General features: G+C 47.0%; 1 protein-coding gene across 1 annotated transcript in view; it reads left to right on the top strand.

Annotated features, from left to right (window-relative positions):
- Positions 1 to 1,832: 1,832 nt before the first annotated feature.
- The window catches only part of JPH1 (junctophilin 1), a 125,812-nt gene continuing 110,817 nt past the window's right edge, over positions 1,833 to 16,827 (top strand). The window contains exon 1 of the mRNA XM_040432430.1: positions 1,833 to 2,305. Within this exon, the coding sequence (XP_040288364.1) occupies positions 1,927 to 2,305 (379 nt within the window). The 5' untranslated portion in view covers positions 1,833 to 1,926. The remainder of the gene's footprint in view (positions 2,306 to 16,827) is intronic.

Raw genomic sequence — 16,827 nt, forward strand, 5'->3', positions numbered from 1 at the left:
GGCACTGTACCCATGACAGGATCTGCTGTCATGAGTACAGTGTGGGTAAGAAGGCACGCAGGCTGATCCTGTCATGGGTACAATGTGGGTATAAGGGCGCGGAGGCTGGCACCAAAGCAGGGGCGGATTGGCCATAGACCTTACAGGAAAATTTCCTGGTGGGCCAATGCCCAGGGGGCCACCTGATTTCTCCTCTTGGCCGGCCAATGGAAGTTTTTGGGGATGTATTCTGTGATGGACTGTGGTATTTGGCTCTGCTAGGCTGGTATAATGTGCCACAATATGGGATTGCTGGCTCTGCCTTCCATCAATTTGGACCCGACTACAAAACAAGGCACTTTTAGAATTTTTTCCAGGGCCACTTTAAGTTCCCAGTCCACCCCTGCACCAGGGCTAATCCTGTCATGGGTACAGTGTGGGTATGAGGGCATGGAGGCTGGCACCAGGGCTGATCCAGTCATGTGTGGGTATGAGGGCGCAGAGGCTGATCCTGTCATGGGTACAGAGTGGGTATGAGGGCGCGGAGGCTGGCACCAGGGCTGATCCTGTCATGGGTACAGTGTGGGTATGAGGGCACAGAGGCTGATCCTGTCAAGGGTACAGTGTGGGTATGAGGGCACCAGGGCTGATCCTGTCATGGGTACAGTGTGGGTATGAGGGCACAGAGGCTGATCCTGTCTAGGGTAAAGTGTGGGCATGAGGGCACAGAGGCTGATCCTGTCTAGGGTAAAGTGTGGGTATGAGGGCACCAGGGCTGATCCTGTCATGGGTACAGTGTGGGTATGAGGGCACAGAGGCTGATCCTGTCTAGGGTAAAGTGTGGGTATGAGGGCACAGAGGCTGATCCTGTCATGGGTATGAGGGCACAGAGGCTGATACTGTCAAGGGTACAGTGTGGGTATGAGGGCACAGAGGCTGATCCTGTCAAGGGTACAGTGTGGGTATGAGGGCACAGAGGCTGATCCTGTCAAGGGTACAGTGTGGGTATGAGGGCACAGAGGCTGATCCTGTCTAGGGTAAAGTGTGGGTATGAGGGCACAGAGGCTGATCCTGTCAAGGGTACAGTGTGGGTATCAGGGCACAGAGGCTGATTCTGTCAAGGGTAAAGTGTGGGTATGAGGGCACAGAGGCTGATCCTGTCATGGGTACAGTGTGGGTATGAGGGCACAGAGGCTGATCCTGTCTAGGGTACAGTGTGGGTATGAGGGCACAGAGGCTAATCCTGTCAAGGGTACAGTGTGGGTATGAGGGCACAGAGGCTGATCCTGTCATGGGTACAGTGTGGGTATCAGGGCACAGAGGCTGATTCTGTCATGGGTAAAGTGTGGGTATGAGGGCACAGAGGCTGATCCTGTCATGGGTATGAGGGCACAAAGGCTGATCCTGTCATGGGTAAAGTGTGGGTATGAGGGCACAGAGGCTGATCCTGTCATGGGTATGAGGGCACAGAGGCTGATCCTGTCATGGGTACAGTGTGGGTATGAGGGCACAGAGGCTGATCCTGTCATGGGTACAGTGTGGGTATCAGGGCACAGAGGCTGATCCAGTCATGGGTATGAGGGTGCTGAGGCTGATCATGTCATGGGCGGAGTGGGTATGAGGGAGGCTGGCACCAGGGCTGATGAGACTGGACTTCCGCGGTGCGGCGGTGTCGTCCTCCCCCCTGCCGGCAGAGGGCGCTTCTCCTCGCGCGGAGCCTCCATCCCGGTTTCGGACATTACAGTAGGATGAGGGAGATGATAACGAGGAGGAGTGCGGGCGGGGGCGTGGTGAGCGGCAGATGATGCTGGCGGGCTCGGCCGGGGATTGGCCGGGTGTTGGCAGCTGTGAGTGGGATGTGGGGGGTGTCCATGCCGCGCCCGGACCAGGGTGCATGCCGCCGCCGGGACACAGTCACTAGCTCCCCGCTCCTCTCAGCTCCCCTGAATGACGGGCGGACGTTTTGACTTCGACGATGGCGGTACTTACTGTGGCGGCTGGGAGGATGGCAAGGCGCACGGGCACGGCATCTGCACGGGGCCCAAGGGTCAGGGGGAGTTCGCGGGCTCCTGGTCCCACGGCTTTGAGGTAGTCGGGGTGTACACCTGGCCCAGCGGCAACACCTACCTGGGCTACTGGGCTCAGGGCAAGAGGCACGGGCTGGGCGCGGAGACCAAGGGCAGGTGGATGTACCGGGGAGAGTGGTCCCATGGCTTCAAGGGGCGCTACGGGGTCCGCCAGAGTCTGTGCACCCCGGCCAGGTACGAGGGCACGTGGAGTAACGGGCTGCAGGACGGCTACGGCATCGAGACGTATGGAGACGGAGGTGAGTGACCAGCTGTGTGTGCCCTCACCCGCTGTGCCCTCTGCAAGTTCATGTGCACAGTGCTCCACAGCCAGGTGGGCACCTCCATGTCCGTCATTGCCAGTGTGTATTCTCAGGCATGTGGTTCTGGTATAGTATGCCAGGTGTAGTCTGGGTATACTGTATGCCAGGCGTAGCCGGGGTGTACTGTATGCCAGATGTAGCCCATTGCTCCTGTGTACCACTGTGCTAAACACCTCACACTACCCATCCCCTGTGGCATAGGTATGGCATCACATATCTCTAAGTGCAGCACATGGTACCAGCGCCATGTTATGGTGTGCCCCTCACTGTGCCTGCACCAGTCCTTCTTGGAGACCAGACATACCAGTACCCAGTCGGTGCCACCGGCCATGTAGTTTTATTTTGTTCCAGCTGGACGCGGACGGGCAGTTTGCCAGTCACTCATCTATCATTGAACTATAAATCTGCCCTAATTCATAAAACTGGCATACCTGGTGATGGTAACCTGAACAAGTGACGTCACCGGGTGCCGCCAGGCAGCTGTCACATCTATAAATAATAGAAAGGGGGTGGAGTGAGAGATTGGCATGTGTGGGCACATGTACCAGGGTGGTCTGGCATGGCATTACATGTGGGTTTTGCCAGTATTGGCGGCCGCAGTTCTAGCGAACGTGGAATTTCTGCTCTAGTTTTTGAGAAGCGGACGCTGCCGCACAGTGTGAACAGTGCCCATGTAATGTCACAACTTCTGCTGCAGGAACATTTCTCCATTAACGGACAGGCTGCACTGGGCACTTTCAGGGGCACGTGTGCCAGTAATGTCATAAGACTGGTACTTTAGACTGAAAGTGCAGGCTGGAGAGAACTGGCGCAGCTTCTTTTCTTAGTGCCACCGCATGTGCCAGTCCGTGTAAGGGTGAATTCACACTCAGCAGTTTTCTGTGACTCGCCTGAATTGGGTTGGTTTGGCGGCACGCGCCTGGCTGGATATCGGCAGAGAATTGTGACCGTCCCTGAAGTTTCTGCCCCGTGTGAATGTACCCTTACAGTTGGCATGGACATTGCAGGTTTCGTGTACGCAGCACATGTCTTATTTCCTAAATGTGCCGCGTCGTTGGGTGGTGCTGAATGAAAATTTCCAACAGTCTGCCCAAAAAGCTGCCCCCTGTCGTGGAGTTAATTTCTGGCTGCCCTTGTATATGTTTCCGCTTTATAGAACTACAAGTTCCAGCATGCCCCCTGTATCTGGTGTAAGTCTGCCAGGAAAAAAAAAAAGCGGAGCTCGCGACAAAGCTGCAGTTAATTCCAGGGACAGGACAGTGACTTGTGCCCTGGCGAATGCCAGCAGATCAGGCTTCCAAGTAAAGCTGCCACCTGTCATGGCCTTGCTGAACCAGAACCTTGCCAGCTGTTGTGGGACTACAAGTCCCAGCGTGCCTCTGCATGCAGTACCTATAGGAGTTACCTCTGACTAGTACTAGGCTGATGTCCTCCAGCCTATGAGCGGATTGTGTCCTGCTGGCAGTGAGGAGGTTAATTTCCAGAATACACTTGGATTCTGTGCGGACTTTTTTCGGGGGAGCAGGTGGCCAGCGATCATGTTTCCGTTGACTCGGCTGAGCGCAGCTCTTGCTGCTTATGTGAACGTCTCGCAGAAGATGTGCGGGCAGATTTGGGTCAGTGGTGATCGCTGGGAAAATAGCCCACGTTGTATGTGTCATCAGTGCTACTATCTGCCCGTAGCCTGTCCCTACAAGGTCGTGTTAGGGCATGTTCACACTGAGCTTTTTCTGTCCTCAGAAAAACAGACAAAAATTCTGCGTCGGGATTCCACATTTTTTTTATTTTTTTTATTATTATTTTTTTTTAGCAGCATTTTTTTTTTTCGACGTGGTGTTTGACCCTGACCATTTCAATGGGAAATGAGGATGCGGAATCCGCATCAGGAACTGACGTGTCCCGTCTTTTTTCCACGCAGCGGTTTTTAAAACCTTGAGCGGAAAAACAAACGCACCATGTAAATGAACAAGCCGTTTTCCCATTGAAAACAATGGAGATGAATATCAAGCATTTGATGCTTTTCAGGCACACGACCGTACAGCGGGACATGCGGAAGGGAAAATGCGGGATGGGCACAGGGCTGGAAGCATAAGGCCTAAGGGTCACCAATCGATGATGCAGTAAGTCTACCGCCACTCGTTTAGATCCATTTACATGGAGCGTTCGTCGGTGTGGTATGTGACTGTAAAGGTCCGTTCACACGTCCGTAAAATGGGTCCGCATCCGTTCCGCAATTCTGCAGAATAGGTGCGGACCCATTCATTTTCAATGGGGCCGGAATGTGCTGTCCGCATCCGCTCTTCCGTTCCGCAAAAAAAATAGAACATGTCCTATTCTTGTCCGCAATTGCATTTTCTATGAGAGTGACGGCGATGTGCGGATCCGCAACACACATACGGACGTGTGAATGGACCCTTAGTGCGGTCATACGAGCACATACAGAACAGCCTGCCGGATCTCTGCATTCCGACACTAAAGGGGTTTTCCAAGACTTTAATACTGATTACCTATCCTCAGGACAGGCCATCCGTGTCTGATCGGTGGGGGTCCGACACCCAGGACCCCGCCCATCTTGCCAAACAGCGCCGTTCATACTATAGCGGCTGTGCTTGGTATCGCACTCGGCCCCATGCAGTTCTACGGGACTGAGCTGCTCCCAGGCCATGTGACCAATGAACGTGTCGTCACTGGTCTAGGAAACACTGCGAGAAGACGGCAGCACTACTGCGAGCACTGCTTCCTTCTCAGCTGATCGCTTGGGGTCCCTGGTGTCGCAATCTGACCAATCAGATACTGATGACCTAGTATTAAAGTCTGGGAAAACCCCTTTAACTGGTTGTCTTCTGACTGATTCTCAGCATCTTTGCCGGGTTGCGGCCGGTCCCCATTACATTCAAGCTTCCAACAGAGAAGATCCTGGGAAGAGCCTGCCGGATCTCTAGCTCTAGTGTGAAACTAGCCTTAGAAATCACATCAGATAATGATTAACCCATTATTGACTGCCTATACCTGTTTTTAGGGGTGTCATTACTGGGCATCATTTATTTTTATTTTTTTACAGCAGCCTAGAATAAGCCCGTGCAGCGGAGAGCAGGAGCGCCGCTCTCATATGAGAGACGGATCGGCAGAAGCGACAATCAGGACAGTTTAACCTCTTAGATGCCGTGGTCAATAGTGACTGCAGCATCTAAGTAGTCTTGGAGGGATTGCACCCACACTTCTGTATATTGACAGTGCTGCTGTGTTATATATATAATATATATATATATATATATATATATTATATATATCTCGATGTACAGTACAGACAAAAAGTTTGGACACACATTCTCATTCAAAGAGTTTTCTTTATTTTCATGACTATGAAAATTGTAGATTCACACTGAAGGCATCAAAACTATGAATTAACACGTGGAATTATATACATAACAAACAAGTGTGAAACAACTGAAAATATGTCATATTATCCAACCCCATTTATAAGGCAAGAAATCCCACTTATTAAACCTGACAGGGCACACCTGTGAAGTGAAAACCATTTCAGGGGACTACCTCTTGAAGCTCATGAAGAGAATGCCAAGAGTGTGCAAAGCAGTAATCAAAGCAAAAGGTGGCTACTTTGAAGAACCTAGAATATGACATATTTTCAGTTGTTTCACACTTGTTTGTTATGTATATAATTCCACATGTGTTAATTCATAGTTTTGATGCCTTCAGTGTGAATCTACAATTTTCATAGTCATGAAAATAAAGAAAACTCTTTGAATGAGAAGGTGTGTCCAAACTTTTGGTCTGTACTGTATATACACTACAAGTTCATACAATTGATCTTATGGTGAATTATCATATTGTCTGATGAAATTGCAGCAGATCCCCCAATGGTTGGGTACGTTGTGCACTAATGGGAGGTGAACACACACAGTATGTCATATGCCTCACCCCCGGGCCATGCTGGTCACACCCTAGGGAAATAGAAGATGTTTGTGTGTTTGACACCCACTTTAAACAGTATTATTATGAATTACTTCCTGATACTTTTGCACAGTTACAGCCGCTGCACTGGTACTGCCGTAGAGAAGCCGAGCACTGCATGCATGAGCCCCACTCCATTGCAGCCTTATCCCATTCACTTATATAGGACTGAGCTGCAGTATCGGCAGGGGAGAAGCGGTGTTTGGGGGGAACATCTGCTGTCTCCAGAGACAAGATATCAGAGATACCTCTATGAACGTGTTTGGGGTTAGGATCTATAAAAAAATAAAGGAAAGGAATAAATCAGATTCTTGGTTTTTTTTGTCACTGGCAGGTCGATTACTGTTCCCATGCACTTGTTTTTCTAACTCTCCCCTGATGTGACCATAGAAAGGCTGATCAGTGTGGGTGCCAGGAGCTGGACCTCCGTTGATCAGAATAGGACTGGTACATATGTAGCAGTGCCCAAGATCCGTATTCTGGGACTAGGGGATTGTCTCTCCTCATACATTGGGACCTCTCGCCTATCTCTAGAACAGAGCCCACAAAGTGAAGGAGAATGGACCAGGCATGCGCGGCCGTCCTCCATTCATTTGTATGGTCCAGAGCGCTGGATTGGTTATTTCCCTCAGTCCTATACAGGTAAATGGAGCGGTGGCTGCGTTTGCGCGGTGCCCTTCTCATTCATTTCTATGGGACTTCTGACAATTCTTCAGTTTTTGGTACTCCTATTGAAATGAATGGAGCATGGTCCATTCTCCTCCCCTTTGAAGGCTCCATTCTAGAGATAGATGCGGGTACAGAGGTGGCATCCGCAGCTATCAGACATTGGTGGCCTTTCCTATCGATACACCACCAATGCTTGAGGTGACACCACCCCTTTAATGAGCTTTTAGTGCTGAATTAAATGAGTCTTGAAATCCGACATATGATGATAGAAGAACTATTGTGTAGATAATGAAGTGGGAGCCAAGATGACGTGAAGACTTAGCACTATATATACAGCGGGCACCTGCTGTACAGGCTGGTAAGCCAGGGCATTTGTCTCCTGCCACTCATGCCTGAAACCTGTTTTTCATTGAACATATTTGCTATGAGCGCACACTCCAGTTCTTGGATAAGATTGATGTGTGTGGGCTGATTGCTGCATTGCTATCCTTCGGATCGTGGAGAAAGGTTTCTATGGGAATAGCTTTTTCCTCATTTGGTAAAAATCCAAACATATGAAGAGTCTTCAAGTGTCATTTGTAAAATGTTTAGAATGAACTGGCATCTGTTGTATAATGAAGGCCCTGGATGCATCTGTCCGCCCTTGTATCTGCTCCTCATGTTAAACTGAGCTTATAAATGCCCCTCGTGCTTATTTATATACTGTGCATTTTGATTGTTTTCATAGCCTTTGAAAAGTTCTGTATTATTTTGCTCCATAAGACGCACTGGACCATAAGACGCACTTAGGGTTTAGACAAATAAAATAGGAAAAAATTTTTTTTCATCAGAATCCAAATCCTCATCGGACCCCCAATTTTCATCATACCTTAGATCTGACCCCTAGATCAGACCCCCAGGCCTCAGAACAAACCCCCATTAATTATTAGACCTCAGATCAGAACCCCCCCATTCTTCGTTAGACCTCATATTAGACCCCCAATAAGTAAATAAACTTACTGCTCCAGACTGTGCAGATCCGGCGGTCTCTCCTGCACTCGCCGCTCTCTGGTCTTCTCCAAGCCCCCACAGCATCAGGTCATAGTGTGCGCTGTAGGTCCTGGCGCTGTACGCAGTCAGGACGAGAAGATCAGGGAGTGGTCAGCCTATAGGCATCAGCGGTGCAGTTCTTTGAGGGGAACACAGATCAACAAAAATATATTTCCCAAAATTAAAGGTAACCGGTTACCACAAAAGGCAGTGCAGTCTGTGGGCAGCATGTTCTGGAGCAGGAGGTTTCCTTTATGACAAACAAAAGTTCATTCAAAGGTATAAGAAATGCAGAATAAGGCTTATTGCACACGACCGTATGGCTTTTTCAGTGTTTTGCGGTCCGTTTTTCACAGATCCGTTGTTCCGTTTTTTGTTTCCGTTGTGTTTCCGTTTCTGTTCCGTTTCTGTTCCGTTTTTCCGTTCCGTTTTTCCGTATGGCATATACAGTATACAGTAATTACATAGATAAAATTGGGCTGGGCATAACATTTTCAATAGATGGTTCAGCAAAAAACGGAACGGAAACGGAAGACATACGGATGCATTTCCGTATGTGTTCCGTTTTTTTGCGGACCCATTGACTTGAATGGAGCCACGGACTGTGATTTGCGGGCAATAATAGGACATGTTCTATGTTAAAACGGAACGGAAAAACGGAAATACGGAAACGGAATGCATACGGAGTACATTCCGTTTTTTTTGCGGACCCATTGAAATGAATGGTTCCGTATACGGACAGTATACGGAACGCAAAAAACGTCCAGTAAACGGGAAAAAAAAACGTCCGTGTGCAATAGGCCTAAGTAAATTATAAGTAACCAGCACCAAATTCAGTATGAAATTCTAGCAGCAGGATTCCAGATTTCACTAAATCCTAATATTTGGATTTGCTTGTTCCCGGATCTTCCACAAAGGAATCGTTGATTTAGGCCTCTTGCACACAAATGTTTTTACTTTTTCCATTTACGTTCCGTATACGGAACCAATGTACTCCGTGTGCATTCCGTTTCCGTTACGTTCAAAGATAGATCATGGCCTATTAGGCCTCTTGCACACGACCGTATGGCTTTTTCAGTATTTTGCGGTGCGCAAAAAATACGGATGTAGTCTGTGTGCATTTCGTTTTTTGTGGAACAGAAATACGGAAGGCATACGGAGTACGTTCCGTTTTTTTGCGGATCCATTGAAATGACTGGTTCCGTATATGGACCATATACGGAACGCAAAAAAACGAAACGAAAAAAAAAAAACGTTTGTGTGCAAGAGGCCTTATTGTCCGCATAACGGACAAGGATAGTACTATTCTATTAGGGGCCAGATGTTCCGTTCCGCAAAAAACTAAATGCACACGGATGTCATCCATATTTTTTGCTGATCCGTTTTTTGCGGACGGCAAGATACTGAAAAAGCCATACGGTCGTGTGCAATAGGCCTTACAGACCAGAGACATAACAATTAATGTCATGTAAAATATTTTGTGTAAGCATACATGAGGCCAGTATGTCCCGTGTGCCCATCACCCCCACCGATTGCCAGTTTAAAAGAGCATTAAAAAGTCATGAAAAATTTATAATATCTGTAAATCCAGCCTTAGGGCTCTTGCACACGACCGTTGGATATTTTGCGGACATGTTCTATTTGGCGCAAAGGACATATGAAAACGGATTGCACACTGAGTCATTTCCTTATTTTGCGGCCCCATTGAAGTGAATGGTTCTGCATACAGGCCGCAAAAAAACCTAGAACAAACGCGGAAAAAAAAAGTCTGCTCACCTGCTTTATACCTTTCTGCCCGTAAAAGCTCTTGCCTAGTTTTGGATTATCCAGATCTTGAGGGCATGTCATGGTTTTTGCCCCAAGTTTCTGAAATTTGTGGAAAAAACACATTGGGGAGATTTCTAAAAAACTGGTGTAAAGAACCATAGCAACCAATCAGATTCCACTTTTAATTTTTCAGAGCTCCTTTGGAAAATGAAACGTGGAATCTGATTGGTTGCTATGGGCAACTAAGCCAGTTCTACTTTACACCTGTTTTTATAAATCTCCCTCAATGTTTTTACCAAGATTTCAGAAAATCACAGCAAAAAAAACCTCCTCCTTATTTTAGCACTGAGGGGCTGCCGCTTTCTTTCTCTGAGACACTAGACGAAGTGCTGGGATATGCTGTAAAAGCGTAAACGGTGCGGCTCCAACTATTGGGACCACAGCTGACCCGGAGTAGGCATGTTCCTGCGCCCCAGGTCCCGCTGGAGAGGTGGGCCTGCGTTCACGATGACTTTTTATTGATATTTATAGTTGATACTGGAAAAGTAAGGGCACAACCACGTAACGCCATGGTAACGCATATCACAGTTGCGATGTGGCCATGCAGCGGCTGAGTACCACGCAGATATACCGGCTGCAGGGACATGTACCTGAACTAATGATGACTGCGCTGTATTGAAGGTCCAGTGAAGATGGCCCAGGAGCCATGGAACTGCTTTCTTCCTGAAGGAACAGTGCCATGTTTGTCTGTAGGCTTTCTCAAGAATTGTAGCTAAGGCCTTGTTCACATTTCCGTTTTTCACTGACATGTGCTGTCCGTGCAAAATGCGGACAGCGCACGTCAGTGAAAAATGGAACCCATACCCATTGTTTTTTTTTATTTTTATTTTTTTATGTGCCTTTTCACCCATCAGTAACTTTTTGCTGACTGTGGGTCAGTGAAAAAATGACGGAGACATGCGCTACTTTTGTCCGTGATGCAACCATTGAAGTCTATGGGTCAGTAAAAATCACGGACACAACACGAATGACATGCATATTTGGTCCGTTGTTCACTGGCCACTGATAGGATGCTCTTGAAATTAATGTTCAGCCTAGCAGTGCCTATGGAATACGGATGGCACACAGACCAAACGCGGATACTTCATGGATGAAACACGGACACGGAAATGTGAACGAGACCTAATGCTGCTTTCACGTCAGCGCTGTTTATTTCTCTTGTAACGGAAGAATGAAAATAACGGTACTGCCAGATTCGGCACAGATTCAGGAGAACATTTTTTTTTTAGCTGGGACTGCTTTTCAGGATCTTTCTTTCCTCTATTTTTGACCATTTCTGTGACGGAAGCCCCAGACTTAGCTTACGACGCAGATGTGAAAGGAGCCTTAGTACCATATAAGTAAATCAAGCTGGGAAAATGTGGCTCCACAGTACGTTTGTAAGGACGCTCCCAGTGAGCAGGGAATGGGGGCAATGTCTGTGCATTTCTTACTGGTTTCTGTGAAGGTTTTGGCTCCCGTATTAATGTTTGGGTAGCAGCATACAGGACTGGCGGTGACGTGAGGGATCCGGTTTATTGCACCACTGCTCATTAGGTCCCGGAATGAGTTTACATATGGTTGGATGACGCTACAAGTCAGAATGGCGGCGAGCGCTGGAAAAGTAAATATTTCACTGTTACGGTATTTTGCACAACAAAGTGGTGCCGAGTTTACACGTGAAAGTATTTCCTTCATCCTGCTTGTACCCACATGCTGGTCTGCAGAGTCTTCCACTCTGATCATCCTTTCCCCCTGATATCTGATGTCCGTATTGATAGAGAGCCTTTCACCTCCTCGTATTTGTGTGGCATAATCCATGTATCTGGCCATCTAATAACATGGCAAGGAAGACTGTAGCCACTTGAAATTAAAGGGGTTGTGCCAAGGTTGCAAATTATCCCCTATCCACATTCTCTAGTGTGAAAGTAGCCTTACTTACAAGTTTGGCACAACCTCTTTAAAGGGGGTTTCCAGGATTTCTATTTTGATGGCCTAGATTGACAACCCCTTTAATGACTCATAAAAATAAATAATAGTAATAAACAATAGAGAGTTTTTCCCATCATGCCTCTTGACCTGCATCTATATTGAGAACCGGGTTCCACTGCTGTATTTGTGTGGCCGCTGTGGGTAGAGAGGTGGCCGTGCATGGGTGGCTCTCTACATCCACCATTATGGGAGTCCCAAATACTGGCGAGCGTGGTTACACTACATGTATGCTGGAGCACCTCTCCATAAGCTGCAGCCCTGGGACGACAGGCCCCTCTTTTTGGCTCGCTGAAGGTATCTTTTCTTTGGCATATATGGCTTTTGTACATCAGGCCAATTTGTATAAAAAGCTTAGGCTACTTTCACACTGGCGTTTTGAATTCCGTTTGTGAGATCCGTTTCAGGGATCTCACAAACAGATCAGTTCAGCCCCAATGCATTCTGAATGGATAAGGATCCGCTCAGAATGCATCAGTTTGCCTCCGTTCCGTCTCCATTCTGGTCTGGAGGCGGACACCAAAGCGCTGCTTGCAGCGTTTTGTGTCCGCCTGGCGATGCGGAGCCAAACGGATCCGTCCTGACTTACAATGTTAGTCAATGGGGACGGATCCGTTTTCACTGACACAATATGGTGCAATTGAAAACGGATTCGTCCCCCATTGACTTTCAATGTAAGTCAGGACGGATCTGTTATGACTTAGACTTTTTTTTGACAGAATAATGCAAACTGATCAGTTCTGAACGGACACAAGCGTTTGCATTATAGGTGCGGATCCGTCTGTGCAGATACCTGACGGATCCGCACCTAACGCAGGTGTGAAAGTCGCATCAGATGAAGTAGTCGCGCTGTAAATAGTAGCATTACTTGTCCGGATATTTCAGCACATGTGGAAACACATGTAAAACTCTTCAGAGGGGTCAGCACCTCAAGAAAGGAAGTTTAGCTTGTATATGATAAGACAAGAAGGATAAGATGAATTGCAAGATAAACAGGAAAATAACTAGGGATAGACCTGCTCTCCAGGATGTGCGGGGCAGCTGTGCGCTCGGACGGAGGACTTGAAAGATGAATAGAAGTGGTGGAGATTCCCGTGTTACGTACAATTGTCTTTTACTATTGGCCTTTGAATTAATAATATTCAATTTTGAAGTGGGTAGCATAATAGTAAAGGAGATAAGAAGTAGTGACTAGGAAGGTCTAATATGGTTCACTGGAAAATGGACCAAGCTAGACTAGTCAAAAAGTTTGACCCCCATGAGAAGCGCCAAATCCCAAAGTGTTTCAGAAAAAAATCCAAAAGACCAGCAGGTGATTAATCATCTGCCAGTTAACACTTAGATCACCTGCTGGTCTTTTGGATTTTTTTCTGAAACACTTTGGGATTTGGCGCTTCTCATGGGGGTCAAACTATCTGACTAGTCTAGCTTGGTCCATTTTCCAGTGAACCATATTAGACCTTCCTAGTCACTACTTCTTATCTCATTTACACGCTGATCTCTTTCGCCGTGAGCGCCCCCTTAGCTGCCTTCCCTGCTGCACTTGATTTTCTCGTTCTTATTCCACTTTTTTTCTCTATCCTCCATCCGCTGGTGCCTCTAGTTATATCCTATCTCTTGGAGTTCTCCACTAGATTGGATTAACCCTCGTTTTTTTCTTCTCTTTATACCTATAATAGTAAAGGAGCATTCACTTTTAAAATGTTCAAAAAAAGTACCATAAGTGTGACCAATAATATGCTGGATCTACAGAGGCAACACCTCGTGCCTCCAGTGCAAAATCTTTTACAAGGTCTTCAACCTACCATGTGCCATTTATAATACTGGTGTCTTCTTCTGTGGCAGAAGAACCTCTAAGCCCCACCAGGCCTGTGCACCACCTGTACAAGAAGTACCACTGATTGAGTACCTGACATATGTCCATATTTGTCTTCATTTATATATAATTTGGTAAGGTCCCTGTATAATCGGATATAGCATGAACATCAAGCTGGAGCTCTGCCTTTCAAATTCTGCTGGAGAATACAAGACGCCAAGTATAATGACCTGTATTCTGTCTATGGCATTAAAGACGTTGTCCCAGATATACAGATTACAAAATAATGGTATTCTTACCCTCCTGTACTTCCTTAGTCCCAGCGTCTCCTCTCGTCCTCTAGACACCAGTGATGGTGTTTCGTATTGACTTGACAGCTGTAGCCGGCCTCGGTAGTATACGGCATGAGACCGCGGAGGGTAGTGATTGACTGCAGCAGTCACATATGTTATACAGGCATGTCACCGCTGCAGTCAGGACAACAAAGGATAAAGGAAAGGATGGAGCTGTGGCGTGGGACTGGAGTCGGGCAGGAAATTATACCATTTTCTTTTTATTAATCTGAAATACCTGCTTCCAGTTTTTGCACTGAGATGCCGTGGTCAGGATTGAACACGGAATCTGAAGTGAAAATTTTCCGCAATCGGTGACATTAGCCGTGGGTGTCTGCTGTGGAGCAGGTGCCATCTTTAAAGACCCGGCCGTACGGCGCTGGTCGGGAAGTCGTTAAGAAGCCTCTGTCAACATGATCAACCCTATTAAACCGAGCATGCTAGCTGGTAGGGTTTATCATGCTGATTAAAATGATACCTTTCTTTTGTCTGAAAGTTAAACCGCTACAGAGATATCTGCATTTAGCACGGCTTCTGTAATGTCCCTGTGCAGCAGATGCATCCATGCTTCTCCTATTTGTGACACTCAGCTCTGGCTCAGACCTTGCCTTTACAATGAGAACCAGATCTTGAAGTAGATAAGGCGAGTATTCTGTGTAAGTATCAGGAAAGAAGTAAAATTCGCCCTAGAGCTGTGTCATAGCATGAGATTGTATACACTACTTACTAGCAAGCATAGCAGTACTTTCATCAGGCTATTTTGCCTTACATATAAGATTTTAATTGTAACTTTTTATCAGCTTTTGTTATGGGTTAAATGAGGGGGGAAAAGTAACAGAAGAAAACATTAGTAAGACTTCTCTCCAGATTATAGCCCTGCCATTTTAAGAATAGTGGCTTTCTATGCTTAGAAAGCTAATACTTATTACTAATTTCAATATGTACAATATATTCTTGTGAAGAAACCAGTAATAACCGAGAGGTCCCATAAAAATTAATGGAAAGCGCAGCGTGCAAGTGCAGCCACCACTCCATTCACTTTTATGGAGCTGCTGGAAGTAGCCGAACCAGTTTCCACACCCATAGAAATGAATGGAGTGCAGCTGCACATGCGTGGTGTGCTCTTATTCACTTTGGGGGCCCTGTTCTAGAGACAGGTGCTGATCCCAAAGCTGAGACCCACACTTATCTGACATTGGTGGCATATCCTAGCGATATGCCACCAATGTTTGAGGTGAGACAACCCCTTTAATATTGCTAGCACATGCTTACCACAGTGACTGCTTCGCCATGCTTTCCTCATGTCTTACTGTCTGGGCAATCGGGTTTCTTGAAGAATGCCTGCTGTGCAAAAGTGTTTGCTGCCTGTGATCTGATTTTGCCCTGAAGGCTACTTTCACACTGGCGTTTCTGGGTCCGCTTGTGAGATCCGTTTCAGGGCTCTCACAAGCGCCCCAAACGCATAAGTTCAGCCCCAGTGCATTCTGAATGGATAGGGATCCGCTCAGAATGCCTCAGTTTGGCTCAGTTGCGCCTCCGTTCCGCTCTGGAGGCGGACATCAAAACGCTGCTTGCAACGTTTTGGTGTCCGCCTGACGATGCAGAGCCAAACGGATCCACCCTGACTTACAATGCAAGTCAATGGGGACGGATCCGTTTTCACTGACACAATATGGTGCAATTGAAAACGGATCCGTCCCCCATTGACTTTCAATGTAAGTCAGGATGGATCAGTTTTGACTTAGACTTTTGTTTTAAAGAATAATGCAATAACGGATCCGTTCTGAATGGATACAAGCGTTTGCATTATAGGTGCGGATCCGTCTGTGCATATCCAAGACGGATCCGCACCAAACACAGGTGTGAAAGTAGCCTAAGTCTACTTTTTACGCTCACGTTTTGGCTTTCTGTTTGTGAGATCCATTCAGGGCTCTCCCAAGCGGTCCAAAACGGATCAGTTTGCATTCTAATGCATTCTGAATGGATAAGGATCCGCTCATAATGCATCAGTTTGCCTCCGTTCAGCCTCCATTCCGCTTTGGAGGCGGACACCAAAACGCTGCTTGTCCGTCTGATGTAACTGAGCCAAACTGATCCGTCCTGGCACACAATGTAAGTCCATGGAGGACAGATCCGTTTTCACTGACACAATCTGGCACAATAGAAAACGGATCCGTCCTCCATTGACTTTCAATGATGTTCAAGATGAATCCGTATTGGCTATGTTAAAGATGAGAAACCAATAAAAACGTATTGAACACGAGAAGTGTGCGGAATAAACCTTTGTTAGTGAGCAGCGGCCAACAACAAACGGCACAGCAAACAAATGACTCATTACGTAGTGCGAGAGGCTCGCTGATGAATAATTACAGTGGAAAGTCCCTTTTCCAGGATCTTCCCTTTATTTCAATTCTAGAAAATGGAATTAGTATCCGTCCAATGCTTTCCACAGAGCATTGTGGTAGTGGTGTGGCTAATTCACGTACAGAAAGGAGGGGTCCTATGCCTACAATGGCCGAGAAAGAGCAAATCCTTTACACTGAGCCAACGTGGGTTCAGACGTCTGTGAAAGCAGGACGCTTGACCTCTATATCTACAATCGCACAAGGAGGCCTTGAAAATGGCATCTGTCTTCATTTATAAAGTTTCCTGAACTCAAAATAAGGTGGCAGAGGTAGCACTCGGTCATAGCGATGTACGCTGTGGTCCTTGGTGACTGGGTGGACGGGCATTTACCTGCTGCAGACCTATGTCATGTATGGGGTATCACTGGGGAGATGAGAACATATTTTACTTATAGAGCCACTAGGTAAATAAATTGTTGTAGGCGTCCTGCACACGACAAA

Source organism: Bufo bufo, chromosome 5, assembly GCF_905171765.1.
Source record: "Bufo bufo chromosome 5, aBufBuf1.1, whole genome shotgun sequence".
Taxonomy (NCBI): domain Eukaryota; kingdom Metazoa; phylum Chordata; class Amphibia; order Anura; family Bufonidae; genus Bufo; species Bufo bufo.